Source organism: Dipodomys spectabilis, unplaced genomic scaffold (assembly GCF_019054845.1).
Source record: "Dipodomys spectabilis isolate Male_0828 unplaced genomic scaffold, ASM1905484v1 ptg000176l, whole genome shotgun sequence".
In the NCBI taxonomy this organism is placed as follows: Eukaryota; Metazoa; Chordata; class Mammalia; order Rodentia; family Heteromyidae; genus Dipodomys; species Dipodomys spectabilis.
In genome coordinates, this window is record NW_024870853.1 from 1,091,410 (window position 1) to 1,104,908 (window position 13,499).

At 42.2% G+C, this 13,499-nt stretch overlaps 1 protein-coding gene and 1 non-coding gene across 2 annotated transcripts in view; both read left to right on the forward strand.

Moving 5' to 3' along the window:
- The window catches only part of LOC122120682 (histone deacetylase 8), a 267,402-nt gene extending 254,467 nt beyond the window's left edge, over positions 1-12,935 (forward strand). The window contains exon 11 of the mRNA XM_042694937.1: positions 12,358-12,935. Within this exon, the coding sequence (XP_042550871.1) occupies positions 12,358-12,380 (23 nt within the window). The 3' untranslated portion in view covers positions 12,381-12,935. The remainder of the gene's footprint in view (positions 1-12,357) is intronic.
- On the forward strand, positions 9,626-9,693 carry Trnaa-ugc. Its single transcript has one exon. It is a non-coding gene; the product is annotated as a tRNA-Ala (tRNA).
- Positions 12,936-13,499: the final 564 nt, after the last annotated feature.

The window sequence follows — 13,499 nt, forward strand, 5'->3', positions numbered from 1 at the left end:
TATAGGGGTGAGCCACTGGCACTTGGCCAGATTTTTTTTCTTTAGTTTTCAGAAAATTGATTATTATGTGTCTAGACAGGGATTTGAAGGACGGAAAACTATCTTGTTAGGGTTTTACTCTCCTTGAATCTATAGATTTAATTTTTTTCAAAATTTATGAAATATTTAATCATTTCTTCAAATATTTTTCAGCCTCACACTCTCTTCTCCATCTCGGGTTTAATGACATGAATATTAGATCTATCACAGTCTCACAGTTTGCTGAATCTCTGCTCAGTTTTTCAGTCTATTTTCTATCACTTGCTCAAATGGCTAATTTCTATTCTGTCTTCTGGTTTACTAATTCTTCTTTTATCCCCACCAATCTTCTGTTGAACCACTCTATTGTATTTTTATTTCACTTATTCTTATTTTTCAGTTCTAAAATTTCCACTTCATTTTTCTTTATTTCTCCTGTTTCTCTGTCAATACTTCCTGTCTTTTGTTTCAAGCATATTTATAGTTGCTTATTGAAGTATTGTTGTGATGGCTGCTTTAAATGCCTCAAATATTTCCAATATCTGTGTCATCTCCTATCCAACCTACTAACCAGACCCAAGTCTACTTAACCTTTGAGATCAGATGAGATCAGACACATTCAAAGTGATATAGCCATAGATCATCTATGTCATCGCTATGTTGCAATCTGTTGTTTTCCTTTGAGTTGCACATTTCCTGTTGTTGGTATGATGAATGGTTATCTCTGTATCCTAAATATTTGAAGTATGGTGTTTTGAAAGTCTAAATCTTATTTAAACCTTCTGTTTTAGCAGAAAACACCTTTAACTGACAGTAGGAGCCATTACCCCATAAAATTGGAGTTCTCACTTTAAAGAGGTTATTATATTTTAACAGATTATCAAGTAGGCCACACAAAAGACAAAAATTGCCCTTTTGTTCCTGAAATTTTATTTCAGACTACATACATCAGTAATGTTTGTGTTAATGATTATTTTTAGGGATCCTTCAGAATAATAATCTAAATATATACCATTAGTCTGTACAGCAACAGAAACGTGCTCTGGATTGTCATTCAACAGTAAATATTAAAATGTCACTAAAACAATTTTAAGTCTAGATTCCTTAAAAAATTAAAAATCAAATAAAAAGTTCAATTTCCCTAGTCAGTTACTTTTTATACCATGTAGAAATTTACGTGGCCCACTGGACCCTCACTGATAGTACCCTGACCAGGAATAGAGTGGCACCTTTTTATTGAAAGTCTCACTATGTAGCTCATACTATCCTTAAACTAAACAGTCCTCCAACCTCAACCTCCTGAAAGCTAGGAGTACCCACATGTGTTACAATGCCTGGCCAGGCTGAGGAATGGTGCCTTTGTGCTGTGCACTATGTAACCTGTACAGGCACAGTGGTGGATGGGCCTCCTTGTTCTCCAAGAGAGATGAAAAGTCTGTTTCCACTCTGCCTTCTCTGACACCTACTGGTATGGATGGGGACTCTGGCTACGGCTAAGATAGTATGTGTAAACTAATATATTTCTGATTAATTTGGGAGTGCTATTTTAGATCAGATAGTCAATGAAAGTCTTTCTAAGGTGGTTGTTGATATTTTGAAATAGAGTTTAATGAAGTGAGCAAAAGGGCTTTATAAACATTTAGGTGAAGAATATTCTAGATGAAGGGAAGAACAGGATGAAAGGCAAGAATGGATTTAGTGTGTTTAATGTTTATGTTTTAAAGTATAATTGAAAGAAATACAACTATTGCATCCACTTTTTTTACTTCATAGATATTATTGCTTAAGATGAAGTTAAATTTAAGAAATGAGTCTGTATGGTATGCAAGTATAGTAACACTCCTGACAGTACTTAAGTTTAGGGAGCAAATCCGTCTCTGAGGTAGATTTATTAGCCCCATTTAATGGTGAGAAAACCAAGCATAGGGAACTTAATTCCCTTGCACAGGGTCACATGGCAGTCAGTGGGGAAACTGGTATTCCACAAAAGATGCTAAGGATCATACCCAAACTTAGAAAAGGAAGTATAGAATTGTCCTGGTGGAGCTGCTGATTATTGCACATAACAAACTAAAGTCTTTTGAACCATGGTCGGAGGCCTCTACTGTGTTTGAGCATTTTTGTGTATTTGTTTGCTCAAAGTACATGCCTAAAGCAATTGCACTGCTCATCCCCCTCCAGCTTCTTGTGATAAAATGATCAAAGGGCAAAAGGAAGGTTGGAAATTACTAGAGAAAATAAGGTAAGCCATTCAGGGTTCTGGAATATCTTAACTGTTGACAACTTTCTTGATCGACTCAGAGGCCCTTTAACCAACTGGGATTCAGGTGCAGTCTCAAGCACAGTGGCCAAATCCAGCAGTGCTAAGGGTCGCTAGATACCAGAGTCAGCAAGCCTGGCTGCCTAGGGGCAGCTGCCACAGGATTCTTCCTGCAGGACTCCCAAGAAAGCTCTATACACATCCTATGTCATCCCATGGACTCTGGTGTACCTGCACGGAGACATCCCACACCATGGTCATGCAACCAAGGAGCTCACAGACTTTTAAGAAAGGGAAACATCTTTATAAGCTCCTGCTTTGCCCACATCTTTGTGCCTGTTTGCAGCTGCAAGCACATTTTGGAGGGAGATTTCATAAAGATTTCTAAATTGAGTTAGAATTTCAAGTCTATTGTGACATGCAAATTAGTCCTGCCTGCCCGTTGGCAGCAAAGCAGCTGAAGTGCCTAGAGATGGGCCATAAAATGAAAGCATCAAAGTGATTAAATGTGCCCGAAGAGCATAATTGAGTGCATGAATAAGAGAAAATAAAACAAATTGATTTTCTCCAGTGCCAGAAAAACAGAATAATTGAGAACAAAATAATAGACTTTGAAGTAATCAAAGTGAAGAATGCACCATAGTGACATAGAAACAGCCAGTTGGGGGAGAGATTTATTGTGTTTCTGTTATCATTTTTACAACTTTAATTTCATTAGCTAATAAATACAAATCAATTGAAAAATCAGTCAACCAGAGAGGAGGTACTCCCAAGCCAAGATTTTTATTCACATCTCTAAAACAGGCTGAGGCAGTGATCCTCAGTCTACTTTCCCAGGGACACGTTTCCCCTGTGAATGGGAAAACAAGTGTGAGAGGCCTCCATTGGAGGTGGTAATCATCTGTTATGCCAATCACTTGCCACATAAAGGTTTACAGATCGAACTGTCCAAAGGGTCACTTTTATACCTGGCCAAGGTCTCTAATAGGCAGAATTGCTCGAGTGCCAGCATCTTGGGTTACAAAGATGACATTTCCATGGCATTGACCACCATATGTGGTCTTACCCAAGGTCCTTCTGTCTTCATTTGCTGGGAATCATGGTGGTAGCAACTATGACAGGAACCACAGCAGGAGCACCTGCACTCTCACATGTCTGCTGAACATCTATGGCTTGCTGCCTCCATCCCTGCCCCCCATGCACACACAAATGACACTGGAATCCAATCTAAAATTGAAGGCCAAGCAAGAGTATGCCATCCTTTTGGGTTCCAGCATGGTAGCCATGAGTCTGGGGAAGGTCAAGGCAGAAGAGCTAGGTTGGCGGAAATTTCACATGTCAACCTTGGCAGTAGAATCCTGGAGACACCAAGCCATGCTGGGACCAGGTGCTAGAAGATCACAGAGCAAGCCTAAGGCTTTTTAGAACTATTTTTATGACTCCTCCAAGAAAAGAATATCTCCACCCCACTCCCCAGCTGTTCCTGGCTGGGCTCAGTGACCCTTCCCTTCAAGATCCATGGTGGTGGATGGCATGGCTTGAATTGTGGCTTTTCTTTCCCCAAGATTTTGAGCTAATCTGACTGTGGTTGGGACTTTCAGATGTTCATGACACACCCTACCTTCAGGGCACCACAGTTAGCAGTCATGCCTTTGGCTGTTGAGATCTTGGGCACCATTGGGACTGTAAATCTGGGTGTACAGAGGACTTGGCAGTGCTGAAACTGGAACTAGTTGCTGGCTCCATGGGGATGGCATGGCTAAGACACTGCCTGCCAGACCATTCATCCTGGAGGATGTGTTTGCCAGGAAGCACCTAGATGCTGAAGGAAATCTCTGACCACCTCATGCTCTCCAAGGCTTAATTGCCATGTGCCTGAAGGTGAATGGGGAATGCTAGCATTTGACCCTTTTGAGTTTGTGTCCAGGACAAACTGAAAATCACAGCTTCCATTTCTCACTAGTGTTTGGGTGGAGTAAAATGGAGCAAATGGCTTCTGAAATTCTAAAGCATTATACAGATGTAAGGCTGTATTATTCTTCGGACTGCTGCTATTCCCATTATCCCGGATTCCCCAGCCCAGCATTTTTGTCTGAAAAAGAAATGTAGAGAAGGCACCTAGACCAAAGAACCTGGGAGCTGTGACTCCAAAATGCCTGGGAGATGTTACCCAGCCCAGCAGATCGACAGCTGCCGGGACCCAGTTCCACAAGCTGCCTGGCAGGCATACAGCCCACTCTTGTGATGTCACCTCGTCAGTTACTTGTGCCCATCCCTCCACATGGAGCCAGCAGATTAGGCACAGGAGAGGAGAAAAAATGAATCATGGGCTATTTTAAAAATTGCTTCAATTCCATTTGAGCCTGCAGTTGCGCCTTGCAAGCTGAGACCAGAGCACCCTAACCATCAGGCTAAGTGCTGATAGCCTGCAAATGCCAAGAGCCTGGTGGGATTAATCTGCAAACCCAGGTTCTAATTCAGGTCAGAGGCAGACAAGTGGTAATTGGTGGTTCTCTGTAATTGTCATTGAAAGGCTTACTGATGACAGGAGGGATCGACATTCCAAGGCAAACAATGCAGTTGTCAATTAAGAGCTAAAAATTAAATCAACCATCCACATCAACACATGCCCAAGGCTGCATGGAAATTCTTCGGACTACCATTGCTCCCAGGAAAAAGGAAGACCCTCAAACCTGGTCACGGGAAGGCAGCAACTGGAAAACTTGCTATAGCCCTGGATCACATGAGATCCCAGTGCCTCCTCTAGTGCCCTTATCTCTCTTCCTGACCTTCTTTCTGAGTTCTGGCCACAAAAACCTTGTGGTTGCCTTTATACATACTGCTCTGTTCTTGTTGCTTGGAACATTCTTCCTCCTAGGACCTTCAAGATGCTCTGTGAAACTTTCTGTACTCTTCTTTCTCTACCCTAAGCATTATATACATTGGGTATTTTATTACCCTGTCTCTATGGTGCTTGTCACTAGTATAATTGTTTCCATATATGTTTTCCTCACTGCACTGAATGCTCCTTGAATGCAAGATCAATGCCTTGCTCTCCTCTGTGACTTCAGCATCCAGCACAAGGCCTAGGCTATTGAATACACAAAGATTTGTACAATGGATGGATATGGAAGTGGACCAGACTGGACCAAAGGAGAGGAATGGAGTGAAGGTAGAAAAGTTACTTTTCAGGGCTGGGGGTTTAGCCCAGCGGAAGGGCGCCCACCCGGTGCGTGTAAGGCCCTGGGTTCGGTCCTCAGCCCTGGGAGAAAAAAAAGAGAAAAATTTTACTTCTTTGGTAGTACTGGGTGGGGTTTGAACTTAGGGCCTTTCTTCTTACTAGGCAGATGGTTCTACCACTTAAGCCACATCACCAACTCTAAGATTTTTAGATACTAGAAGCTGATAGCCATAGAGCGGCCTAGGCACCAGCTGCCCAAGAGCATCTCTCAAGATGGGCCTGTAAGAAGTACAATTTGAAATGCATAACACATTTTTTAACTTTAATAGTTGTATGTATATATTATTGACTTATTTATATTTATGATTTTGATTATGTTAATGTCATCAGGTATAAAAATGAAGACCACTGCTTAATATATTTGGCTTTACAAATATTAAGGACTAGTTAATGAATGTATTCTGTGTTGCACATCAGTATAATCTGTTGACCAGTAATATAGCTTTTTCTATACTAAACATGTGGAAACTATTCTCTTTTTATGCTTCTTAGAATATATGAGGCCAAAATGGGTATTAAAGTTTTAAAAGTGAATAGATAAGAAAAAAATTAGATGGCAAGCCAGGTGCTGGTGGCTCATACATGTAATCCTTGCTACTCGGGGTGCCTGGAGCACAGGCCCTTCATTCAAGGCCCAGGACAAGAAAGAGAAAGAAAAGAAAGAAAGAAAGAAAGAAAGAAAGAAAGAAAGAAAGAAAGAAAGAAAGAAAGAAAGAAAGAAAGAAAGAAAGAAAGAAAGAAAGAAAGAAGGAAAGAAAGAAAAAGAAAGAGGGGGGAAGGAAGGAAGGAAGGAAGGAAGGAAGGAAAGAGGGAGGAAGGAAGGGAGGGAGGGAAAGGAAAATATTAGGTGGCTATTAATAAAGATGTCAAGTAGATAAAACAATTTTTTTTTTTTTTGGTCAGTTGTGGGGCCTGAACTCTGGGTCTGGGCGCTGTCCCTCAGCTCTTCAGCTCAAGGTTAGCGTTCTACCACTTGAGACACAGTGCCACTTCTGGCTTTTTCTGCTTATGTGGTGCTGAGGAATCGAACCCAGGGCCTCATGCATGCAAGGCAAGCATTCTTACCACTGAGCCACCTTTCCCAGCCCCAGATAAAACAATTTCTGAAAGTACAACTTCTATGGAAATATTCAATAGTCCTAAATTCACTTTCCTGTTCATCTCTGAAGCCACTCAGCTCCCAAAGATTCTGGGATCTCCTTGGCATGCCTCCAAACTGCTACTATGCTACTATCTTCAGAATCATTTGCCACCTTGCCTGGCAGTGCCAATTCTCTATTTGTTGGTATGTGTTTGGTCTCCTCAATCACATTTATAAGATCATTAAGAGTAATGGCCAAGCTTCAGCCTCTGTGCATTGAATGGAAAAGTATTTGATCAACTGCCCTGTACATATGGGTGCTTTATTACCCTGTTGCTATAGATGATAATGTTTACCTTCATATGTGTCTATTCCTTTAGTGTGGAGGTATTCAGCTCCTGTTATCTGCCAGGTACTATTGAGGTACTAATGACAGAGTAATGAACAAGATAGACAAAGCCCCTGCCCTCATAGAGCTTGTAAAAGGAGACAGTCTGCCTAGAAATAAGGTTAGAAATAAAGTTATTTTCCATATGCTATGTGCATTATGAAAGCAAAGCAGGACCATGTGACAGAAAAGTAGTGGCTAGGGAATGATCTTAAGGTCTCCCAGTGGTGATGTTGGAGTTGAGACCTGTTGACTCAAAAATGACAGAGATAATTAGATGGGTCAGAAAATGCAAGGATCCAAGGACAGAATATTCCAGAGGGAAGGAATAGCATGTACCAAGAAGGGGAAGCAAGCCCTAAATGGAAAAAGAAGGTTTGAGTTCAAACCACACAGAGACTTGCTAGAACTGGGTGAGTAAAAAAGGTGCAGATAGGAGACCAGAGACAAGGACTGTATTGTGCAGGTGAATTGCTATGATGTTATTCTAGGTATGCTTGGCAGCTGTTCAAGGGATTTGAGCATAGGCATATCCAAGCATATCTAAGCTTCTATTTGAAAAGCTGGTTGGAAAAAACAAGGAAATAAAGGGTCTGGGAACTGGTGGCCCATGCCCATAATCCTAGCTACCCAGGAGGCTGAGATCAAAAGAATTGCAGTTCAAAGCCAGCCTGGGCAGGAATGTCCAAGAGACTTTACCTCCAAAATCGCCAGGGAAAAAAATGGACCAGAGGCATGGCTTAAATGGTAAAGTATCAGCTGTGAATGAAAAAACTAAGGGATAGTGCTCTGGGCCCACAGCACAAGCCTGGTATTGGCCAAAAAAAAAAAAAAAATCCATCCCAAAGTAATCAGGAATTACAACAGGTAGTCCACGAGCACATCTTGCCTCCAAAATTGTTTTGTATGAGCACTTTTTTTTGTCAGTTGCAAGGCTTGAACTCTGGGCCTGGGACTGTTCCTGAGCTCTTCAACTCAAGGCAAGTGCTCTACCACTTGAGCCACAGCGCCACTTCCAGTTTTCTGGTGGTTTATTGGAGATGAGTCTCATGGACTTTCCCACTTGGGCTGGCTTTAAACAGCAATCCTCAAATCTCAGCCTCTTGAGCAGCTAGGATTACAGGCATGATCCACCAGTGCCCAGCTGTATGAGCACTTTCATTAGTACCTCACATAATAGTTGTTAAAAATTTCAATCACTTGTCCATATTTAACACTGGAAACTTTGCCTTAAAATGCGTGTTTCTGACTCTTCTTGGAAAATGGAAAGCTCTGGTCATACTGGCCCTACATGCTTGCCCACTAGTGAATGACTGATGCTGAATGGGCACTGCCCACTTTGTGAGCATGGGAGCATGTGCTGTCCAATGTGCCTCATACTCTGCCACTCACCTTGGTCTGTCTTACTCTAGGCCAAGTGTGAGTCTCCACCTACCACCCCAACTTAGTAGTATAGCTTTGTTTGCTTTTGGAGTAGAGTCAAACAAAAAGAAACTTTCTTGTACTCATGATTCCAAGTAGGAAAATGAATAGTGCATCAAGAATGCTCCATAAGTCTTGCCCCAATTTGCTTTCCTCTCATTTAGTTTGTTCTCAGATTTTCTAGTCATTCAGGTTTGCTTCCTCTGATCTAAACCCCTTGTCTCCCCAGGCCTTTAGAATTTTCTCAGGCTGCCACCCACCACTGGAAAAGCTGGACTTCAAGGGGAAACAATAGGCATTATTTAGGCTTACATTTATATTGTTACCCAAATTCAATATTGCTCATCATCAACTTTTGGTGAAAATTATTTCTGTTGTTTTTCTTAATTGCCTCCAAATGTAACTAGAGAGTAGGTCAGGCAACAGAAAATACAGCACCCAACTTTCCTTTCTGTGATCATGTGTTGTTGGAACACAGTGATGTGGAATTTTGTCCCTCCATGTATTTACTCATTCCTCAAGCTCTGGCTGTGCTGACAGATGGAGGGATCCTTGCTTCAGCAGCAGGATCTGCTGAGGATTGACCTCAGCACAGACAATCACACAAGCAAAAGGCAAGAGTGGAATGCATGGCTGGGGCCCCTCTGAACTGAAGAGTTGGACTTCATTCACAGGTGGTCAGGAGCTACGGGAAGTTTTCTGGCAGCAGTTGTCAGGAGTCAGCTCCAGAACCAGAAACACAGGTGGATGAGGCTGCTTCAGTGATCCAAGTAATCAATTATATGGCTAAGGCAGAGACAGAAATGAGGGGACAGATTTCAGAGACAGCTTGAAGTTAGGCTTAGCAAATCTTAAGATGTGAAAAGGTTATGAGTCAAGAGACAAAGTGCTGGGTGCTTGTGGCTCACACCTGAAATCTTACTCAGGAGGGTGAGATATAAGAATCACAGTTCAAAGCCAACCCAGACAGGAAAGTTCATGACATGCTCATTGTCTATTAGCCAGCAAAAGAGCTAGAATGGGAGCTGGGGCTCAAGTGATAAAGTGCTAGCTTTGAGCAAAAGATAGGAAGAATCAAAGATGGTCCAGAAGTTTTGAGTTTAAGGGTTTCAAACACTGAAAACAGAGGTGGAAAAAAGTAGTAAATTGGACCTCACTGAAACTAAATTTTGCTTTCTCTTGTTAGTAAAATAGAGACATAACTTGGGCTGGGAAGGTGGCTCAGTGGTAGAGCGCTTGCCTTGCATGCATGAGGCCCTGGGTTCGATTCCTCAGCAGCACCACATAAGCAGAAAAAAAGCCGGAAGTGACGCTGTGGCTTAAGTGGTAGAGCGCTAGCCTTGAGCTGAAGAGCTGAGGGACAGCGCCCAGGCCCAGAGTTCAGGCCCCATGACCGGACCCCCCCCCCCAAAAAAAAAATTAGAGACATAACTTATGTACTAACATAAAATATTTGCAAGTTATACAACTAACAGAAGATATATCTCAAACCAAAGCTCTCCAAAATCAACATTTCTAAAAATTCCAGATTAAAAAATGGGCAACAGACTAAGAATATGAAGATAGAAAATAAACACATACAAGGCATTTGACATTGGGCTGGAGAGTGTAGCTCAAGTGGCCTTGCAAGCTTGAGGCTCTGAGTTCAATCCTTGATACTGACGGGGGGGGGGGGGGGGGGATAGAAAGATGTTCAACATCCCTATATAATTAGAAGAGTGCAAATGGAGAGCTCAGTGAGACAAGACATCACTGTGCCCTGACTAGAACAGACAAAACAAACAGCACCAAATGCTGCCAAGGTTGTTGAAAAATGAGATTCCTCATACATCCCTGATGGGACTATAAATGACACAATGACTCTGGAAAACATGTTGACAGTTTGTTATAAAACTAAACATGCAAGCCAGGCACCAGTGGCTCATACCTGTAATCTTAGCTACCCTGGAGGCTGAGATCCAGAGATCATAGTTCAAAGCCAGCCCAGGGAAGAAAATTCAACAAGGCTCTAAGTCCAAAAATAACCAGCAGCTGGTCACCTGTGAGTCATGCCTGTAATCCTAGCTACTCAGGAAGTTGAGATCTGAGGATTACGGTACAAAACAAGCTCAAGCAGGAAAGTCTGTGAGACTCTTACCTCCATTTAACCAGCAAAAAGCTGCAACTGGAGCTGTGGTTCATGTGATAGAGTGTGAGTCTTGATCACAGAAGCTCAGAGACATGCCCAGGCCCCAAATTCAAGGCCTAGAACTGGCACACATACACACAAAAAAAGTTCATGAAGCCAGGCACTGGTGACTCACGCCTGTAATCCTAGCTACTCAGGAGGCTGAGATCTGAGGATCTTGGCTCAAAGCCAGCCTGGGCAGGAAAGTCTGTGAGACTCTTATCGCCAATAAAAACCACTAGAAAACCGGAAGTGGCATTGTAGCTCAAGCGGTACAGTGCTCGCCTTGAACTGAAGAGCTGAGGGACAGCACCCAAGCCCAGAGTTCAAGCCCCACGACCGACCAAAAAAAAGTTCATGAGACTTTATCTCAATCAGTGGTTGGGCACACACCTGTTATCCCAGCTGGGTATAGTGACAGGAACCTCTCATCCTTAGTGACATGGGGATCACAGCCCAGGCCAATCTAGACAGAAAGTGAGACTCTGCCTCATAAAAAGGAGCGGAAGAGAGTAGTTATAGAGAGGCTGAGATTGATTAGAACATATTATATGCTATATACTATATAACTAATGTAAACCAGTAAACAAGGGAATGTGGCTTTTGTGGCCTACCTTGCAAGTGTAAGTCCCTGAGATAAATCCCCAGTACCATCAAAAAAAATCACAGATCTGCATGCACACACATACACATGTGCACACACACACACATACACATATCAATGTTACTAGGGATTAAGGGAAAAAAAGTTAAAATCTTGGGGCTAAAAGTGTATCTGAGTGGGAGAGCACTTGCTTGCCTAGCATATTTTAGGCCTCATGTTTGTACCCCAACACCACAATAAAATATAAATAAATTTATTTTAAAAGTTACAGTAGAGGGCTAAAGAAGTAGCTCAACGGTAGAACACTTGCCAAGCATGTACAAGTATATGAGACCCTGAATTCAGTTCCCAGCACAATAAATAAATGGTTTGTTTCTGATTGGATTCTTCTTTCCTTCCTTTCTTACATTCACCCATTCACTCAGCTATTTGCTGATACATTTACTATGTAAGAGACACTGTGCCACACTTTACAGATCAACAGAAAGTAGGACAGCCCAGGTCCCTGCTCTGTTTGGAAGATTTCAGAGGAGTGAGCAGTAGAGTTTGGAGGCCGATAGTTTACTTGGGGAAATGGGGCAAGGAAAAGACTGCCAGGGACCAAGTGAGCAAACTTTTTATTCTTAGAGCCCAGTTCTATATGATTGAAAGTGTCTCCCCTTTCCTAAAAAGCTCTGAAGGCAATAAAAGGTCCTTACTCCATACTTCACAGGTACTCACAAAAACTAAACTACCAGGCAGATTGTGCCCTGCAAAGAGGGAAAAGGGAGAATAAAGGGAAATTGGATGTGGCTAACTGAACTATGAAAAAGCATTGTCTGAATGTTCATGCACGTAATTGGGGGATGCTTAAAACAACCATTTGTTTAGCTCATAACTCTGGATTGGTGACAAACCTAGGCTCAGCTGAGTGGTTCTTCTGGTTTGGGCCATACTCACCCAGTATCTACAATCAGCTGGCTATCAAAAGCTCACTTATCTGTTGGTTGCTGGAATGATAGGGGTACCTGGTACTTTGTCTCTCATCATCCAACAGGCTAGCCTGGGCTTGTTCACACAGTGGGGTCACAGGGTTCCCAAATGCAAACACTTTCTTTTCTTTCTCACAGCTTTATTGAATTGTATAATTCATACATATCACCTGAATTCAAATTCTGTTTTCTCTCCTGTTTGCAGGCAATCTGAAGCATGTGGTCTAATTGACAAAAAGAGATCATATTTCCAGAGCTGAGAAGCAGTGCCTGTAATGAAGACAGTGTGTTTATGTGAGCAGTTTGTGGAATTTGTGACTGCAGGGGAAGTTTGGAAGAAATTACTTCCTGAAAATTTCCAAGTGGTACCAAGTGGCAACTGGCCTCCTGGGGTGAAGAGGCAGGCACCCCAGAGTCCTCAACTAGACCTAGGGGAAGAGGGAGATATTCAGCATTTAAAAGTGTTTATTTTTTTTTAAATACACATTTTTAATCTCTGGAGATTATTTTTGAGTAAGTTGGGGAAGGGGTATTTTTTATTTTCTTAAAGGAGACAGACAAAATGCTGGAGGATAGTACAGAATTTGCTGATCACCAGTTTCTTGGTTGAGAGGCACTGGATAGGAACAGTTACCAACAGGAACAGTTATGACATCAGGATCATCCAGGTAGAACCTGGAGGAGGGGGGACCAATTATGAGTGGGAGGTAAGGAAGAAGTCCACAGGTGGTGTTTTAGGATTCTGAATTTATGTTGTTTATTAATAAAATATTTGAAAACTTACCTCTTGTTCCCATTGTCCTCGTTATAAACTGCCACTGACTGTACACACAGTTCTGAACATTTCCTCTCACTGAAGTATTTAACATAAGCCTGCAGCTTTCATGCTGTGCTCTGACCCAGCCTGGGGGGGCTCACCCTGAGTGCTGGACCCCCTGGAAAACTAATATGTCCCTAGCCCAATTCCTTTGGACAGAAGGCAAGCTCTACCATGGGGCCCAGCCATAGGAAAGAAGGTACATGAATACAGGCTCTGCAACCGTGGAGAGGGTCTTGCTAGAACCCTGGAGGAGTGCTTTTTCCAGAAAAAGATTTAGGGATGGATAGAGCAGGTTGGCATGTCAGCTCTCAAAGGGGACATTTCCATGGTTAGAGAGGATGCTTCCTAGTAATTATTGTCAGTATACATGGTGAAAAGGGGACATGGCCCAAATGGTTGTTGTCATCATCCTGGAAGATAACAAATGAGGATTAAAAATTATGAGAGATGAGGTCAAGGAAGGGACAACCGCATGTAATGATTTTATAACTTGGTTTACCAAATATTTATGAAACTCTTTCAACTGC